At 40.0% G+C, this 20,827-nt stretch overlaps 1 protein-coding gene across 5 annotated transcripts in view; it reads right to left on the bottom strand.

Annotated features, from left to right (window-relative positions):
* MTHFD1L (methylenetetrahydrofolate dehydrogenase (NADP+ dependent) 1 like) overlaps positions 1–20,827 on the bottom strand; it is a 151,494-nt gene that overhangs the window by 60,476 nt on the left and 70,191 nt on the right. For all 5 annotated transcript variants that reach the window (XR_014581947.1, XR_014581948.1, XR_014581949.1 and 2 more), the window contains exons 21-24: positions 7,516–7,655; positions 5,802–5,843; positions 4,220–4,320; positions 3,644–3,821 (exon numbers count right to left, since the gene is read on the bottom strand). Coding sequence is in view for 2 of the 5 variants with exons in the window: in XM_083829971.1 (XP_083686097.1) it covers positions 3,644–3,821; positions 4,220–4,320; positions 5,802–5,843; positions 7,516–7,655 (461 nt within the window). In the remaining 3 variants the exon portion in view is untranslated. The remainder of the gene's footprint in view (positions 1–3,643; positions 3,822–4,219; positions 4,321–5,801; positions 5,844–7,515; positions 7,656–20,827) is intronic.

Genomic DNA, 20,827 nt, shown 5'->3' on the forward strand with positions numbered 1-20,827 from the left:
CAAATGTATAAACATATCTCAGGATTCATAAAAAAGGGAAAAGTCTGATCCTCAGCTTTTTACTTGTATTTGACAGATAGAGGGAAAAATACACCTTTCTCGTTCTTCTCACATGATATACATTTGTAAACACCTTTCAGCCTTTGTTTTCAGATGCATTCGGAAATTACAAAAAGCACTGCAAATAGATATATGTCATTTGGAACAAATCCAAAGAGCACTCAGTTGTCCTGGGCTACCCTGTAATTAGAAGGCACACTGACTATCAGTAATATAGCTTGCTGCAACCTTTGGTCTGACTAGTAGAAAGAGTTCTAAAACAGTTTCATACATAAGGGAGTTGGAATTTTGTTTCTGAATACTGAGGGTAATGTTTTCTTCAAAACATCAAAATGTTGAATGAATCTTTTGCGGCTTCTACCTTTTCCTACAGTGGTCTGTGCTGCTGGGAGTTGTTCTAATTATAGACAGTTTTGGAAGTAAATTCTGATGAATTTTTCCAGCCTGAAGAAAATGAGACGCGTAGACATCAAAGGACTGAATGGAGATGTGGATTAAAGGGAAGAATGGAGGAATCTCCAAAGACAGAGATACGAATGAAGGGGAAGAATGAAGGGAAAGAGAAAAACCCACAAACCCCAAACTTGAGGCAACTGAGACTTGAAAGTATTCAAGCAACTTGATAAATCTTTTTTCAGCAGTTCCAGCAGTTGCTACAAAGACAAGGGACAAAACTACGTCCTTGCACTTAGACCCCCTTTTAGGCATAATGACAGGAGAAACCATGTGTCTGAATCCCATCTCTCTTTTGTTTCTTGACTTTTCTTTCATGGATACCCCCCTTTGAACACTAGAATTCAGCCCCCAAAACGGCTGCATCAAAAAACCCTATTACAACCATAATTAACATCTGGTTTTCCTTCATGTTTCTATGAGCATAGTGAGTAAATGACCTACCATACCTTACAAATGACAGAACTTGTATTTCACTCCCCTGCCTCCAAGTTGCTTCAATCCCCATCCTTTGCCCAGTAAGAATGAAACAGAAGCCCAAAATTGATATTTTAGTATTTTTGTTGGCCCGAATTTATTTTTTCCCCATTACTTTAAGATTTTTATATGTTTTTATAAAATCCCTTCAACATGTTTTGAGGCTTATACTATTTGTTTTAAGTTACAGGATATTAAGATGATGTAAAGGTGTGATTCATTCCCTCTGTGCTACAATCACACTGCTTATGCAATACAGCACAAGAAGATGTGCTTGGGAAGGACATTAAAGTAGAAATCAATCTCATTGTATTCCTTCAGAGAGGCAGTGACCAGCCTTACCAATCCTTTCTACTCGTTCATACCACAAGATTCTTAGTTATATACAATATAGTAACTTCAGAGCTTAAATATGGGATTCATCAAATGCTTGTGTGCTATCTCTGTAACACAAATGTTCCCTGGGGAAAACTACTACATGTGTTTCTGAAATAAACTTCTTTTTTTTTCATTTTATTATGCAAAAAGCATAAAATGATATCTTTACTTTCCAGAGCATCTCAATTCAAGACAAACTGAGAAAGGAATATTCATTGTTTGGCTGTAAAAATGTTCCATGGACAAAAAGGCTGGAACAGATGCCATAGCACTTACATTCCCAAGGTACTGCCGTCAATTATGTGAAGGCAGTATTTAACACTAACAGGAGCTGGCTGGATTACTGACATTTGGGAAAACAGTGTGGGAGGTGAAAAGAAGAAATAAAATGGGTACAATTGATACCAGGTACGTATCAGGGAGGAGATAGACTGAAAGACAACAAGTAGGACACATCTACCTCAGGCTGAACTTTTTTCTGGCAAGAAGAATCAAAATAGGAACTTTCAGCCATTTAAAAGAATGAAGCTAAGGTTCTGCTGTTAAGAAATAGCACTCAAACTTTTTTTTTTCTAAAAGAAACTTAAGCAGCACTGTCAAGTGGGGAACAAGATCTGAAATTTGACAAGGGCTGCGTTGGTGCCAGAGAAGTCTATTTTGCTGTCCAAATTTTAACCCACCCACCTTCGGATAGTCGGGAAGGTCCCAAGAAATTGTTTATGCAATTTCCCTGGCAGTATGTCCCTCCAAATGTTCAGCCTGTACGTATGGTGGTACTCCAGCTCAGTGCTTTCAGGGGCCACACAGCCCTTCTTTGCAAGCTGCTCCTCCTGACAGGCTCACCTTGCCGTGACGTGACCTTGCAGACGACTGCAATAACAAAGCTTCTAAGACACGGAAAAAGAGTCACCATCTCCAGCAGAGATAGGATTGAAACTTGGACCAAACTATCCTTTGTTAGGTTATCTAACAGCTAAGCATATTAAACACAAAGCCTGACCAAGGATCAGAGAAACAATGATAGGTGGAGGAACCCTAATGATGTAATCAGTGAAAAAACCTAATCAGTGGTAATTACAACACACTGAATCGGTTGTTTCCTAAGACCATCCAAGCAGTAGGATGAGACCATTGTCCCTGGTGAGAAATCCACCAAGATGAGTCAACAGGAAGACACTTTCCTCAGAAAACTTTACAAACTAAAGAGGTGACAAGTACAGAACTCATTATGGGATGCAGCAAGAGCTGTATTTTGGGACCATGTAAAACTTTTTTTTTTTTTTTTTTTTTTTAAACAAATGGGATATTTTTGAAGGGGAAAGGAAATAATTAAGGCCAATTGGAGAAGAACAGCTGTAGAAAAAGGATAGAGGGAATAAAGTGCTGGTTGAATGTTAAGGGTGGCTGATCAGCAGCTCTTGTCTGACTGAGCCCTGTGCTTGATCAGCACAGTCGGTCCCCTACCCTGTGTAAATCTGATTTCTGACTGCTTTCTGTGTGGCCATGCTCTCTGCTCTGCACATGCAGGTGTGAACACCGCAGGCAGGAGCAGAGGTCTGCGTGCCAGCAGCTGGGTGAGCCACGGCCTCAGGGCTCCTGGGTGCTGCTGCCAGTGACTGGAGCAGGGCAGGGGGCCACTGCTGGACAGGCTGAGGGCCCAAGGCCCACAGCAGGAGTGACCCATGCATTGTGGGGCCACGCTGCAGTAGCAGACTCCAATCCTGATCAGTGGGAGAGGAGGAGCAGAATCAGGCCACCCATGCTGTGGGCATGCAGCTGAGTGCTGGTAGAGACAGAGCTTTCTCTCTGTGTTAACTTCCATGCCTGGACAGATGTGCAGTGCACCCATGCTATCTCTAACACCTTTCTCTTGTAGGCAGTGAATGTTTCAGAGAGCCACAAATCGGTGCAATACCTATGACCGTGAGACAGTAACTGTATTTCATTTTACATGATTGTCAGGAGAAGCTTCATGACTTGTATCTTTGTGAAGTCTCCTACAACAGTTTGTAGGTGTTTCAGCTACAGATATATTTTTATGCTAAACATGACCTTATCAAAAATATTCAATGCACTAAGTAATAAGCACTACCAGTAAGTATCCTGCACTACTGATTAGACAAGCAACAAAGATCGCTTGCTCTCTCCAGGTTTTATGATTTTAAGTCAAGCCCCTTTCCAAGTATGCTAGATAACTTTGTTGCAACATTCCTCTCATTTTAAATCCAAAACTGATGTAGCAAGCATTCATAAAAGAAAAAAAAAAAAATCTTACCTCCAAGCTGTAGAGATATTTGAAACTGTTTTTCTGATTGGCTGCCTTTTCCACAGCTTGAGCTAGTTTTACTGCTCCTCTACCACCATCCGACCAGTGATTGCAGGGTACAGCATCAAAAGCTCCAGACTGCTTTGCAATCTCACACACCAGATCAATCTCAGCAGGAGAGTCAGTTCTGCCAACCAAACAATTCTGGTTTGTTTAATTAGTTCTATTTTATAATCTTATACATTTAGCCTTACTCTACATCAGTAGTTTTTATGTAAAGTTGACATATGCATAGCACATTTACATGCAGCATGTATACTTGCATTTCAAGGACACTTTTAATAATTACTATAACTAATTAACATGGACATTAATATTTCCATAACATTATATACTTTTTGTAGCTTTAAAACCTTAAGAACAAGCTAAGGATTTAAAGGATATTCATAATGGAGAAAAAAAATTAAAAGTTCTTCAATACTTCTCCTTTTCTTCATGCCCAAACTGTTTAATTTATAAATCAAGAAGAAGTGTGAAATTTGATCTGTGAATTTACTCACAAAAGTAACAAACGAACAGACTTACTTGAAGACATTTAGAGCAACCACAACAGGAACTCCAAAGAGCTGAGTAATTTGAATCTGTTTCTGTAGATTACAGCAGCCATCAGCTACCAGCTGGAGGTTCTACACAATTAAATAAAAATTAATGGAAATGGTCAGATACATCAAGCCTGCTCCTGCCAAATGGAATGTTTTAATGGGATTTTCCATAAATTAAACTGAACATAAACAGTGCTGATCATGACAGTTGCGGGCAAGTAAAATGTTTCCAGACAAAACATTTTGGTAGTTATTAATTCTTATTTAAATTAATAAGCAACAGACATATTTAAGTGATTACGCAGTGTCCAAAATTTGTACATGAATGCATCGCTCTTTTCCGGGACATGAGAAGACAGTGCAGCTGATGACTGGCTGCCAGTCAATACAAAGGATACCAAAAAGGGTCTGTGGGCAGGTTCACACAAAACACTGGCAGCCCTGTTGCCTGTTCCCCTTTCCCTCCTACTCTGATCAGTGGCTTCCTTGAAGGAGATACCTTCAGATAGTAATACAACAGACACATGTTGCCCCAAAACTGGGGTGGATGGCAGATCATTTTTCTCCTCAGCTACTCTGGTCTCTTTGTGCTCATGTCCTCTCATTCTCAGAGGACAAATCAATCCATGGGCATAGGAGACACCTTAAACCTCTTTCATATTCAAATGCAGGAAGAATGGACTAGGATCACAGTCCTTTGTGCAATGCCACAGAAACTCATCAATAATGGAAATCCTGCTAAGGTACTCACACTTCCCACTGACTTCAGAAGTATTAGACCCACAGAGATGTAGTTTATAAGACTTACACACGTGGGAGACTTCAAAATATAGAGGGTATCACACAACACATCCACTCACTACTTAAGTCAGATATGTACACCTATATATTCATCAGTAAACACAGTTCGGAAAATTTACTACCTCTGAGTTTCTGAAGTGTGCTATTTAATTGATGACGTTAGATACATATTCTAATCTATGCATGTGTCCCAGATAAAAGCACATTACTAGATTTCCTTATTTACTCTATTACTTCAAACTTTGTAGGGCTTGTCTTAATTGCAATAACACACATATCCTTAGCCTGATATAATCAAAAGACTTAAAGTGGCTGTTTGAATTTGTATTCAACCTAAAGGTGATCTGATTGTAAAACTATCAAAATACCAGAGGACAGCAAAGAGACAAAGAAAACAAACTTGAAGAATCTACTTTTGTTTGAAGAATGACATCCAATTCCAGATTAAGCCTGCTGTTTAATGAACAGGTTAAGCTGTCACAAATTGCAGGGAGTGTCTTTGACCCCTGCACCACTACTCTGCCCTTGTGCTGCCATGAATGCCAGAAACGCTTGAGAGGCTATATGACAGACTTGAATGAAGAGCTGATCAGTCTGAAAACTTACTGATCCTCGAAAATTTACTGAAAAGTTATTTTTCAGCTGATTTAGTTTCTCAGTACAATCTACCATACAGTGACACACATAGCACACGCAGGAGGGATAACCATCAAGTGGTTTTTAAACAAAAACTCCTCCTAAAGTTTTGTAATAGCTCCTCTTACCTCTTCTGTGTATTCCTTCTTCAGGGGTGCACCAGCAGTTACCTGGAATAATAATCAGTCATCACAGATTTAACACTTGTCATGATCCTAAGTAGTCAGAAGTGCAGTTTTGCTTGTTTTCTATACTGCCTGGCAGTACAAATATGGCACAAAAAAATCATAGGGTGATTGCAGCCTCTATTTTGTAAGTTACACCGATGCAAGGAGAGTAGCAACACTTCCCACTGTATCTGAGCAGCAGGACACAGGTAGTTACTCAGCAACTTGTTGTAAAACATTTATTAGAGAATGTAATCAGACTCTGTTCTACATGTTTAATGATGCACCAGCAGTGCAAAGACAGCGGAAAGCAACCTCCAACAGTTGGCTGAAGGAACAGCTCTGACAGATAAACAGAAGACAATCATCATCTTTGGGTGCTCTGTAATTATTGCCCATGGCAAGCAATTTCATGCAAGTAACTTCCTCTGCTGGAAAGAAAAAAGGTATGGCAGAGTATGACTGGGGTACTATACTGAGCCTCCCAGGACCAAATATATCAATCTCAGGTACTGGACTTGGTGACTTTTCTCCTAGGCATTGGTCTTGGTTCATTTTATAGCTAGATCCCCATAAAAGTATCTGGCATTCAGTGTGGCTCTGATGTATTACATGACCAAATGAAAGCTCTATACTTGCTAAAGACACAACTCAGACAGAAATAGAGACTGCTATGAGGACGTATTCAAGTGGTATATTTGCTAGATTGAATGATAAAGTACATGACAGGATACCAGCCTGACATACAAGAAAGAATGTTATTAAAAATAAAGGAAACTTGCATTAGAAGTGGACTAAAATGATACAAAGTTATATAATTATGTCAAACTGAAAGACTGAAAATGGAAAAAGCTCAGCTCTACGAGATGATTTGCTGTAAAGACCACCATGCAGTCCAAAATTTTGTGGCTGTGGAAACAGCTCTGGTATTTTCATCCAGTAAGACTGTTTCCCTGGCAGCACCACTCTCTTGCATGCTGCCGGACAAAAGAAAGTGTTTTAAGGAGTTTAGTGTCTGTCTGCTTGGCTAGCAGAGTCCAGTCTGATTGTATGACTGAGGAATACTTCTAGAATCAGTTATCTATACAAGTGTCTTCTTGGCTTAAATAGCAAAAAGTGATATACTTTTGGTACACTGAGAAAACACTTGCACACCTGTACCAATTACCTTTGCGTCCCTGAGGGAATTAACCTGAGTAGACTAAAAGGACAGAAGGAGTTCCCATTATTGCAGTGAAAGAAATCTCAAAACTTTCATAAACAATGTTCCCTACTTCCGCTCACATACTGCAGCATGAACTTTCTTCTCTGTCCTCCTCAGCTGCCAACTTTCCCAGCTTGTGACTACTTCAGTGCACTCAGATATGCTATTTCAAAATGCAGGGAAAAGAAAATACATACATTTCATAGCTTTTTTTCTTTCCTCCATACAAGCAAACTTCCCTCCCTCACAAGATTTAGTGCTTCTTCAGAGCTCTTTCAGTCCTCTTCTTTCATTTGTGCCTTTGCATTTCTGCATTGCTTTTGGAGCTAACAACTATATGATGAGTTAACTCAGAAATGGTATCTAAATATTGTTCCAAAAGCTACCCCCATTGTTTCTTAAACCAAGATATTTTACTTATTTCAAACTTCAGCAACAATTTCATTTTCCAAGAAAGGTGCAAAAACTTACATTTGGCCCACCTCCATGCATCTTCAAAGCCCTCACTGTAGCAACAAGTACAACCACACTGGGAACCAAGCCAGAGGCTCTGCATTTGATGTTGAAGAATTTCTCCATCCCAATGTCAGCACCAAAGCCAGCTTCAGTCACTGTTAAACATTAAAAAACAAAACAAAACAAAACCACACATAAAACATGCTTTCGGTTAAACACTGGGGGATACTTCTACTTTACCATACAGTGCTTTTAAATATACACCAGTACTCAGTTTTGAATGAACTTTCAAATAGAGGTCTATTTACATTACTGAGTCTGATTAAAAAACTATTCCCAACTCAGAAATAAATTCTCTTATTCTTGATACGTACAATATGTCATCAAAAGTAGTCATATGGGGGAAAAAAAAAAACAAGCAATCCAAATGAGTTGGAATCAAAGTCTTTTACAAACATCTAGTCTTCCAAAATAGATATTTCTGTATAATTAGATTGATTTAAAATGTTTGAAAATTCTTACAGATGTAAGACTTCCTTACGTTATTCCTTCTCCCTCGATTGCACTGAAGATACGCTTTCTTCACAACTATCATATCTAAATTCCCCTACGTCTGCAGAACTTTTGGTCATCTCTTGCTTTTGTGGCGCAGATGTTTAATTATAAACACAAGCCAGCATCTACAGTCACATCTCAGTCTCGAAGATGCTACTGAAAAGTGAAATCTTTTACAGGACTTCACACGAAAGAGCTGTCAGACATTAATGTAGTATGACACAGGAAAAAAATCTGTGCAGAATTAAGATATGCCAGTATTTCTAGTAGAAGTACAGATAAAAGAGAAGGTAATCTGTATTAAATGACAATCTCTTTGGAGATAATTTGCTCTGGTTTGTCAAATATCAATTACTTCAATTGCCTCTTTTAAAATCCAAAGAATTTCTTATTAGGAAAACATAAGCACATTGCAATTCAGAAATTCAAGGGATTAAAACTATTGGCTGAAAATTTGCCCACGTAACTATTTTCCACCAGAACACCCTGAAAGGTGGGATCAAAGCATGGCTCGGGAAGATGGGAAGGGACTTCCAGGCAGACAAGCCAGGGTGGTAAAATAGCCCTCTCTAGAGGTTTCTGGACCTGATTCCAAGCAGGGCTGGTAGTGTGCCCCCATAATCCCAAGCAGCTTGCAAAACCTAGCAAATTCCTTTTCAGTCTCCGCCCCTTGCCAGCTGTTTTGACTCTCAAGCTTTGAAGGTGATCACAAGGAGCTGCCTGAACACTTAGGGGCTGGAAGCCTTCGGTGGGTTCAAGGAGGATGAGGAGCAGCTTCCAGATCAGCTCTTGCTTCTGTGGGAGAAAGTCCCTTTCCGTTGGCAGCTGACGGACTTTAGGAAGTCTCAGCCTTTGTGCATTTGTCCTCACTCCCCTGGCCCCCTTCCACCCCTTTCGCCTGGCACAGGCTGAAACAATCGCCTGCACGGCTTGCTCCGAGGGAGGAAATGGCTGCTGGGGCTGGGGGAGGAAGCAAGAGCCAGCAAACAGGGCAGTGGGCATGGCAGGGAGCAGAAACCTCTTGAGATAGTAACTTGACAAGTGTCGTCATTAACGTTCCCCAACATCACTGTAATAAGTGTATTATCTTTCTTTTTAATATTCCTGAGAAAAAAGATATCAAACATGGAAGCAACAACAAGAAAAAAAGGGGGCGGGGGGGGGGTTACACAAACACAATGATTCACAGGAACAAAGCTAACATCAGGACATGTCATATTAAAAGCAGAGCCAGCGATCACGTCTACTTTCCAGTAACCCCCATTCTTCTCCTCCAGCCTCTTACGTGGCTCAGGGTGATGAATGAGAACTCTGTCAGGAATACATAAGCACGATCAATCTTTAATATAAACAACAGATAAACTACCAAGTACTTGAGAGGGTGGGAAAATAATTTGTCTCTTACGAAGGTTGCCAGCATATATACATAGCAGTCTCCTAACGTTTCCAAACAAAGTTTCCAGGGACTTAATCCTTTTCATGCCAAGCTTTTCCAAGGGTCAATTTTCCTTTGACTTTGGATCCCTCTTTCTCTACCTTTCAGCGAGCAAAAAGCAGAGATTTCAGCCCTCCAACAAGTGCAGGAATTGCACACGCAGCACTTCAGGGCTCTGGGGAGGTGCTAGACTGCCTTCACGCAGCCTAAAAAGCCAGGGCAAACACCCAGACGCTTATCCGTTTAGCTGTGCATATTCCTCTCTATTCTCTGCCATGCTTTCCTTTGATATGGGGGGCAAAATGCAGACTTGCCTGAACTCAATGCATATGAACAGCCCAAACCCTGTATCAACATCAGAAAAGTGAACAAAACACGTGTGTTCAGCGAAGTGACTGCTACGACACAGAGAACAGGTTTACTCAGTTTGGAGAGGAATATCGGTGCTTTCTCAAACGTGAGGAAGGAAACAGGATGCAGTACAAAAGCTGCCTGGATGAAAGTCCCTAAGTCCATTTTATTTCCTCTGAGGAATAGAGAGAAGATGGAGTAATATGCCAAGCTATTATATTTTAAAATCTTTGTGCTGAAACACTTAATACAATTACTTTCAGATTGTTTCCTGCTTCCAAATTAAAGTGCCAAAGAAAAACAAATACAGACCATGAATGGGAAGTTTCAAGCTAGTCGACATTCAGAGATTATGAGATAAAACAGCTAATCACTTTAAATGAAAGAACAGGAATGCAAAGTAATACGTGTTGTTCTATTTCAGTTATCATTTCTTGTATATGATTTGTCAACAGGAGGTAATTACAGCTTATGAGCGAACCAATGAAGATTTCAGGAACAAACGTCTACCTAAGCATGGATGTGGTCGGCTGCACCTCAGCTGAAGGAAGGGAAGTTCATGATGCAACTACTACTGCATGATTAAACAGTCTCTTTTTATTTTTTAACTGCCTTTAAGAACAACACTCTCTTCCACGCACTTCTCTTAGTCTTAGACTAGGAGATGCACTCTTAACTAAGAGTGTGGTTATCTCAGCAACAGCAGTGGCTGAATTCTCCATCTGGAGACCCCCTCGTGCCCTCTGCAATACACCCCAGCTACCCAACATCAGCACCCCACTACCCTGACCCTTGTGGTCCCCCTGAATATCTGCTGCCCAGGCTGCTGCCCTACAAGCAGGTGGGAGGCTTGTAATAGACACCAGGATGCTGGCATGACGTTAACTGCTTGCTTTGATTTCTTGGCCACAAGCACAGTGGTTGTGATGAAAGTAAAGAGGTAAATGATTTACCTTCAGCAAGCTTACGTATTTGCACTTCACTGCTAGCCTCAGACTGCAATCTGAAGGCAACATATCCCACCTAGGTCAGGGCTGTTACAGCCCCAGGTCTTGCTTTCTGCTCCACATCTCCTTGCACTTCTAAGACTGGACAATGATCTAGACAGGTACTAAAAGATTATTTTCTGAGCATAATTTTCAGACCATACAGCTCTCCAGACTGTCTCACTACATGGTCATATAAAGTGCAAAACCTAATTACAGAATCACAGAATGGCTGAAGTGGGAAGGGACCTCTGAAGATCATCTGGTCCAACCCCCCTGCCGGCAGGATCACCTAGAGCACACTGCGCAGGATGGCATCCAGGCGGGTTTTGAATAGCTCCAGAGAAGGAGACTCCACAGCCTCTCTGGGCAACCTGTGTCAGTGCTCTGCCACCCTCACAGTAAAGAAGTGCCCCCTCATATTCAGCCGGACCTTCCTAATTCTACAACTACTCCGTTTGGTTTTATGCTTCAAATGTGTAGTCTAAGTATCATACAAACGATAGAGTCATTAGAATGAAAATTAAAAATTAAAATTATGTGTATCAGCAGCGCACTGCCAGTACATTAATTTTCATAATGGCCTACAGGTCAAATCTAGCAATTAATATACACACACACCAGAAATTAATTCAATCAAAATGCTTCAGTAAGTTCAACTTTTTCGTAACGGAAGACCCATGTGAGGGTGACCAAAAACTAAGCTCATTCTCACACACCAGGGTAACTTAGGGAATCTTATTTCAAAGTAACAGTAGGCAAAACATTGCTACAGGGCTTTCTACAGGTCATTTACACAATATCTACTTGACTGAGTTCGACTACCAAAATAACCAATAAACTATAGCTTTCTTTCAGAGCACAAACCTGAAACATCCAAATTAGGTTGAAAACAAAAGGGGGAGAGGAGGAGTGAAAGCTCATAAATGTGAAATTAAGCAAGAGAGATAATAGGAAGCTTGTCAGGCTGTATAAAGTCAGAGCAAGGATTTTCCCTCTGCGCAATTGATGCCACTTGCTGAAGTCTCTAATTCCTCTTTAGGGTTCAGGCAAATGAACAAATCACTCTAATGGTTTTGTTTCTTGTTTGCAATTTCCACAGCCTTTTGATGGAATTATGCCTTGCCAAGCACATCTCGGAATATTTTATCACCTATGTATGACAACAGCTTAAACAGTCAGTGTCATGGCTTAAGCATCTAATCAGATTTCACAGTCATGCTTAATACGAAATGTAATTTTTTCTCCACCTAAAAATGCATCTATCATGCTATAACTGCATAAAGTAGTTCCATGTTAGGCTCACATTTACATACTGCTTAAACCCCATACTGAAAGTGATTTTTTCTAAAAAAGATACTTCACTAACAAAGTAATTTCATGTACACTGAGGCTAATTCCTACTGTAAGTAGCTTCTCCCTAGTCAGCACTTTCTATCAACAAATCAATGTCAAAACAAAATGCTTGCACCACAACGGGCCAAGTCAGATGCATACACATTAGGTGAAGCTTTGGGACAAGAATTGTGAGCTTGGATTCCTGAACAATGTAAAAGGAAATGGAAACTCTGAGCTGCGAGCTGCCATTTACTCCCCACATGTAAACATATCTGTTCTGGTGCAGCTGTCTGCTGGTAAACTCAGGAAAAGAAGAGTTCAAAGTCACAGAAGCACATGAACTGTGAACCTGGATCTCAAGGCATGCTAGCTGTAGAGTACTGATATGTTCTTGTTTAAGTGAAAAATATCAAGGTGCACAACCGCCAAGATAAACTAGGATGATCAGTGAATAGGATATCATATTTTTGTTAGTATAGCTAGGGATGAATAAGCCAGATGTTTGTCCATGCTGACTGGCAATTCATCTGATGTGAACTTCCATTATTATGACTGATTTTGGAATGGAACAGATTTTTATTTTTTTTCCCCTCCTTTTTTCCTCTTTCTTCCCCCCCCCTCCCCCCTCCCCCCCCCCAGCAGGAGATGGACTTTTCCTGTTCATTTTTTCTTCTGATGCACTGTCAGATAGCATGCAACAACAGCTGGACACAAAAAGTCCAGCACAGTAGAAAACTACATGCAAGTATATTAAGGATGAGCATTTTTCACACCATGAAGAAAATAGCTTCAATTGTCTCTGAAAGTTATATGCTGTTGTCTCTCTCTGTGTCTCAGTGAGTTTTATGAGAGAAAGGAATAGGAAAAATATTTGCCATTAGTTCGGCAGAACAAAGCTCACTGAGGGTAACAGGTACTTTTCATCCAGTGCTAAAGAAAGATGCCAGGGCAGCGTGTGCTCTGCAGAGGTAAGGGCACTGAGAATGTCTCCAGACTGATCACCAATACAGATCTTAGACTGAACCAGCAGATATGGAAGTTTTGGCATCTTAGGTCAAAACCATCACTAGTGGGTTTTCTTTAGGAAGAAGACCTGAGAAAAAGACATTCTGTTCTCAGAAAGCAAATAAAATGACACTGAAGTCACATTCAATATTAGATTATTATTAGAGAGATGCTATAAATGCCCAGCTCCTGCCTCCACAGTTACCTGCAAGCTGCAATACTCAGCGCTCAGCAACCAAGACCTCTGCTGATAAAAATTTCTTTGGAGTAAAAAAAATAAAAAAATCTGTAAATTTTCAAATTCTCCACATAGAGAAAATGCATCAGCTGAAAAAAAGATTCGTATTCAAGTGCTCTGCCATCCTACCTCATGACAGGAGCAGTTTGATTCACGTGGCCTTCCTCCAAAGGACCGACTTTTCACATGGCCACGAGTCTTGTGTCGCTCCCTCCTGAGAGGAGGAGGGGGCTTGGCTCCAGGAACATACTTCAGCTAAGTGCCAATTCCCTTCAGACCCCCTAATAAGCTATTTCAAGCTTTTGCTCAGAAACATCTATTTTTACCAAAAAAAGCTAGATTTTGCCATTTAAACGCAAGACAGTATTTAATGGGAAACTCAAGGTTATAGGCTAACCTCTTGCAGTTAGTCACTTTAAAAACCAATTGCTGTTAACAGCCAGTATTTTCTAAGTGTATCCCGTACATTAACCAAGCAAATATGCACAATGACTTGTGCAGATTATTCCCAGACGATAGACAGAAGACTAACAAAAAGTTCACTTTGTTTTCTACAGTCCAGATTGAAGAAGATAATTCTTAAATCTTGATTCTCTTGCAATTAAGAATACAATTCCTCTTTGTGTATTTTACAGGCCTGCTTACGTACGTATGCTGCATATGTTGGATTTGAAATTCAGGGGGCATAAAATCTAACTGCACAACCCAGGAGCTGGCAGGAGTGGCCCTGTGTGACAGAAAGCACGCTCTGTGCATCTTTCCCGCTCTGCTTGCCTCCTCCCTCTCTTGAAAATACACAGAAGTGCAGCTGCAGTGATTCCTGCCCACAAAGCACCAATTTAGGACATGGTTTGACACTATGGTTGAACCAACTGTGTGCCCTGCCTTGCTGAAAGGGGGCATTCCTGCTCCCTTTTAATTCTATCACCCTTCTCCCCTGCTCCATCCCCCGCCCCCCCACTGCCCAGACTTCCGCCAGGCTTTTGGTATGCATCTAATTGGAAGGTAAACTGTTGTAATTTGCTAACCAAAAAAAACCAAACAACAAACCAAACAAAAACAGAACATTTTTTTCCACTGGGTTAGACTTAAATCAGCTCTTGTGAGACCAGACAAGTGTCTGTGTCAAACAAGCAGCAGAAGCAGAGGAAAGAAGGGAGAAAAAACCCCGTCTCAACAGTGCCAAAATGTTAATTCATTACTAGTCACCTTGTCAAACCATACTCTAATATCTTGAATTTAAAATTTGATGAGTTCTCACAGCTCACTAGTAAGGAGCTCATTATTTGGATTTATTACTAGAAATAAAAATTAAAAAAAAAAAAGTTGAAGATGTCTTATAATCCACAAACAATTAATTCCGTAGAAGTATAGAGAGCTGCATGGGGCTTCATGGGCTACGTGTTTCTCTGAGTCCCTCTGCTAAGTCTGGTGGGTTTTACACCCCCTTGTTCTTACCTCCTGGGTCCTACAGTCAGGTATAAGGTCATTACTCGCAGGCTAAGCGTTGGGTCCTGCACAAGTGCTATGTAATGGATAGCTGAATACATTAGCCAAATTTAAACAGTTCTTTTCTAACCTCTTTCATTTATAACGGTCTCGAAAGTTACAATATGACCCTGAAAGAAATCAAACAAAAGGACTGATTTTTAGATTGCAGCCTTTTACCATTCGTAGCACGTTTCCTTTGAGGTAACAGGCTATCCTTTTGCTCATAAGACAGATGACCATGTTTTTAAAATGGAGTACAATTAATGGCACAGGAATAAGGCAATTACATTATCTCATACTTAGAGATCATCACAGCCTTTGGCAAAGAATTATTAGCCTTCTGGTAATTACAAAATTAAAACCTCACCACTTTTTTTTTTATTTGGCATTGCATGGAAGGAATAATTAACAGCAGCACTGATTGATCTTCATTTAAGGCCATTCTTTTACAATTCCCAAACTATAAGGAGTGTATTAACTTACAGCATCCACAGTATTATCCAGAGTGCTTAGAATAAATTTCATCACACCTAGACCACGTTCCTCTCTGTGTATCCCACCACCAGACTTTCGTTTACTCTCCCTTTTAAAGGATGCAGTTGGCTGAAACTCCAGCCCCAAACACATCTTTCATCAAAGCGAGGCCGAGGCTGCTCTCTGTTGAGCTCTCAGATTTTGGCTCAGCCCGCTCCCCCAGGAAGAGCTGCGGAAAACGCACTTGGAACAGGCATCGAGAAGTCACGTTACAAGCATCTGGAAAACGATGACTTCAAGAAGTAGGCAGAGAGCTTCAAGATCTCTCCTGGAAGTGTTCTACCCGTTTCAAAGGGCCGTGAATTAACACCTGTCCTAGCACTAACGTTGCACCAATTCATAAAACAGGAGAGAGGGGAAGAAAAGGAGTTTATTCTCCAGATAGCACAGCACCTCAGCATGCGCCTTGGAAGATCATGTGCTTTCTAAATGGCAACAGAAACACAGTCAGGTGATGAGTGACGATAAAGACAGCCAACACTGAATACGTCACATTTTGCAGCCACACGAGGCACCCTCAGAGACCAAACCCATTTAGCTAACCACTGCCACGTGAGGTGCCGCTGCTCCTGTGTGTCTCCCAGCGGTGGCGAGGCCAGGAAATCACCTTGCTAGTCGCACACACTCCTCCTTATCCTGATCCTAAAACAAAAGTGCCTGCACAGGGATGGTGTGCAGTGATGTTGGTTGAGGCCACCGTGGCCACACAACAAAGAGCGCAGCCGAAGCAGAATGATCAATGCTGCTGTCATGTGGCACAACCACCCGAGGCATGCCAGGCGGGGAGTCATCCATCATTTCGGTGTAAACCTACCCCATAATGCATGCAACTATTCGCCTTGGGCTACCTCCTCCAGTCCCCCAGACTCCTCACAAAGGCACAGATCTTGAGAGGTACTCCCCACTCTGCCCTCCTAACATCCCAGCAGTGCCTGCTTCTCATGATAACGATTTTCCCCATGATTTAGGTGCTGTCTTTTCAGCATAGGCATATGCTGAATCCTCCTTCTAGGAGCAGCAGGTTCTGGTTTTATTTTATTCCACTTAATCTCTGCTAGGAGACAATTTCTTCCCTTCGTGACTGGCCTGGGAGGTGATACCACCAGCACTGTTCTTGACAAAACTACTGAGCCGTGGCTTAGAAATTCATGGAAAAGGGCAACTCCTGTTATGTATCTGCAGGAAGAACAGCATGCCACTGCACTAGCAGTTTGTCTCGGTGAGAAAAAAATTGCCCAGTGCAACATGGGCTATAAATAACTGCATAAGACCTTAGAGAGAGCTTAGGTGGAGAGCTCTTTGTTGGCAGAAATTCTATCAAGAGTGCAATACATGTTTCAAACACATACACAATTTAAGATATCAACACAGGATGACTTTCCATAGAGACAGAAAGCACAAGATACAGTTAGTACTATTAAGGAGGTGGAGAAAAAAATGCCTGGAGGTGAGAAGATGTGACATAAGCCAAAAAAGAGCAGATGAGGGGAAAGAACCAGTGATGTAAGGCCACTGTGCTGCAAAAACATTATGAAATAGCCATATGCATGAAAAACGCAGCAGGAGCAATTCTGGAAACTGCGGAAACTTTTCAGCTGTAAACCCTCCTACACCTTTTGCAGGTAGGCATTAGCTTGGTTTTAATCACCAAGATTTTTAAAAGAAATTGTGCAAGACCAGTATTTGAATCTCTCCTCAAAGCGTAAGATTGATGGCTTGTGTCAAGCATTAATATGCATTTACTGTTTTTCCTAAAATTTTTGGATGAGAAAAAAAGGACTCAGCTGGTTAAAATCACTGTGGAAAATAACTGTGTCTATTGACCCGTGTGTGTGTACATGTGCAATCTATCTTCTAGAAAGAATCACAGACTGAGGAGAGTGACGGTGCTGAGGTCACACACCAACAAATCCCACGTGCAGAAGGATTTTCATATATGGATTTCCTAACTAAGAATAAAAAGCAAACAAACAAAAAATCAAACCAAACCAGAATTCTATGAGTTTACAAGCCAAACCCTTTCAATAGCTCACGGCTAAGTCATTTGTTTAATGCTTAATGTGAATTTCTCTACTTAACCACAATTCACGTAATCAAGGCAACAGAATACCCATTGCAATCTACCCATTACCATTTTTGAAATATTTGTACATTATTAGCGAATCCTCCTCCAGCGAAGATTATAATTTATTAATATACATATTTTTTCAGTTCCTCTTCATAACTGCCCATCATCTTGTCATCCCAGCTGCTCTTTTGCACTCGGCCCTCCCCCGCATTTTTGTGCTTTTTCACCGCTTGTGCAGGCAAAGGGCCCCACACCGTTCGCTGAATTCCTAATTGACTGCAGGAAAAGCTGAACCTGCAACCCGTGATTTATGAAGCTGTTATACGGCCTCTTGGGAGCTCTGTTTGAGATGCAGGAGATAGATGCAGCATCCTCATGCATGTAAAGCATCTGCTCTGTCCCTGACACTTCATTCCCACTCAGATCTTGCATCACAAGCATGGGCCTTATTACCGCAGGAAGCAAAGTTGAAGAGTTTGAGTTTGTCAGCTTCAATAAAGCTGTCAGCATAGAAAATCAAGTATAAAGGGACCAACGAAAAGGACCCAGCATATAAAGACCTATAGGCCACCCAAAGCTTAAAAATAGTTGTGACCCACATTTTCTCTTCCTGCATTTGAATCTAATCTATTTTCTCAATCAAATCAAATTAGTTACACAGCACTTATATAAAACTGCAAAACTAAAATATCCATAACGACAGGGTCAGAGCAGCAAACTGACCCTGATATACCATCTAGGGTATTAATCTTCTCTTTTAATGTATTATTTCATAAAATCAGAGAACAGACATTGAACACTTTCAAATACTGTCAACATCTGACCTTCAAAAGCACTCTGGCTCTTTGCCAAAGCAACACTCTTCCCATTAAGAAATCATACTAGCCATATATAACCTAGTATTACTTGCAATCCAATTAAAATATTTAGAAATGGTTAGAAAAATTTATATCCCTCATCGTGAATTCTCAACATTTTGAATGCTCTTCCTGCTAGGTCATAAGATCAGATATGTATCTAAACTTAACTTCTGTTTTCAAAGGGAAATAACTGTTTTCAATTAAAATTATTTAGAAATTCCCAGCATGGAATAGCACATATGGTTTGCTGTTTGAATATTAACAAGAAAAAAAAAAACACAACAAAACACAAGAATTTGAAGTCAGCACACTTTCTGAGAAATAACAGTTTTTCTCTTTTACATTGTGTCTTATCTCATCATAGACTATTTCATAAAATTTATGAGGCAAACAAAACATCTGCAAATAAAAATCTTAGGAGTCCTCTGATGTGCATTTTTCTTCTGAGACCCTCTGAAAAGATACCCAAACCTTTTCACCAAACCATGACGTTATTTCATTTGGGCTGGTAGAAAGGGTAGCACAGGACTAGAAAAAAATATTTCTAATTTCTGCTCCAAAAATCAATGTAACTTTCAACAATTCTTCCTGAATTATCTATTAACTGAACACTCAGTGTGCATGTGTGTATGGAGTACCACTGTAAAAAGAGAAAAACAATTTTGTTAAATATAAACATGTAGTAGATTATATTAAAACTCTGCCAACTATAATTGCTGTAATCAAAAATGGAAATACACATTTATGTCCTTATCAAGTTTCACATTTGTATTGACTTTTCTGGAGCCTTAAAGGCTAAGTCAACATTTCACAAAATACACACACGCAAACAAACATTCCCTCTTCCATGTTTGTACATTGTTAACAATTTAATTATAAAAGGTTTATAGAAAACAAATCACTCCTGTCTGCAGATTCACAAGTCAGAAAATAAATTAAAAAAAAAAATAAAAGAGGGCTATACTGACATGATGGAAATGTCTGAGCAAACCTAATTCTTATGCATGTAGTCCATAAAAAGAACATTAGATTTCAGTATCAAAAAACCATTAAAACAAACAAAAAATCTAATAAACAGCTTAAATTTTCAAATGGTATTAAAAATAAACCTTCCACTAAAATTAAAATTCAGCCTTTGAAATGGGACTTGAATTCTGTATGCATACTATGCCCTGCTGACCCTTGCTAAAGAGTGTAAGTCAATATGAAATACTCATAAATGGAGAAAGAATGATGGATTTTCTGCCAAATAACCCTAAGCAAAAGTATTGCTGTTAGCTAGGGAGCCTTTGCCAAGCGATAAATTAAGAAAACCTCCTAGCATATATGATGTTTTACTATTTGCATTTTTTTTAACCTCCGATTCTTTTCTTTTTATAAATAAAAGCAATATAACCAGTAGGTAGCAGAAGAACAAAGAACTGCTTATTTGCTTCTTATGAGTTGAGAGCTTTCAACTGAGGTATGATTGCCAGCGTGGGGAGGGAAGGGAAAACACAACAGAAGTTGCAATGTCATCTGTTTCTTCTGAGTAGACTGGTATCCTATTTACTAGGAACTGGGCTTTCCTCTGCTCTGAACGAATGACAGATTCTTCCTGCCTATTTTTACCTTTGGAGGTCAGTCCTGGGACCAAGAATAATGGACAGGTCTCAACAGTTATACAATCTCTACTTTTAATTTATGAATGTCATTGACAGAGGAAAGGGCTGTATTAAGTTCTAACACGCTGCAGAAGCCAGCATACACAGCATTAAAATACTATTTCAGCTTGTCAGAGTAGTCCTGATGCATGTTTAAGTGCAGGTATCTGCCACTGTCCCTTGCAAAAGCCCCGTTACCTGAAAGTTCCTATTACTGCAGTGTTTGGCATCTCCCTGTAAGTCACGGAGAGACAGTTTTTGCCCCCCAAAAAGTTTACAAATTAAAACCAGAAAGATTGGGATTACCTATGCAGGCATGGAGGTTGAGATTATTTGTCTAAATCCACAAAGTTAGTCCAGAATGGAGCTATATCACGAAACCTTAGCCTTGCTTTAACAGTTGAGAAAAAAAAACACCCCACATTTGTTCATACAGCAAAATGTTTGAATGTAGTGGCAACTACATTTAGTTATATGTGAAAGTAAAGACAGAAGAAGTTGGAGATGAAATAACACAACATAAAAAGAAATTGGCTGGAATCTTAAAAATGAAAGCTCTCCAGAGGATCACAGCATGGACCCCCTTTCTAGTGGTAGCAACAAGAAATTAAAAAATAAATCCTTGAAGTCCAACATTTAAATGTAATATATTGCATGTTGCACTTGTGCCAAAAGAAGCTTAGCAAAAGTATTTGGGCTTTATTTTTCCTTTTTTGGAAAAAGACTACTACTAAGAAAATAGATTGAAGTATTTTATGGCATTAAAAAATCTACTGAAGATCACTCCTTTAGTACATTAAACACATACTGTTTTTATAAGGTG

This window comes from Anser anser, assembly GCF_964211835.1.
Source record: "Anser anser genome assembly, chromosome: 3".
NCBI lineage: Eukaryota > Metazoa > Chordata > Aves > Anseriformes > Anatidae > Anser > Anser anser.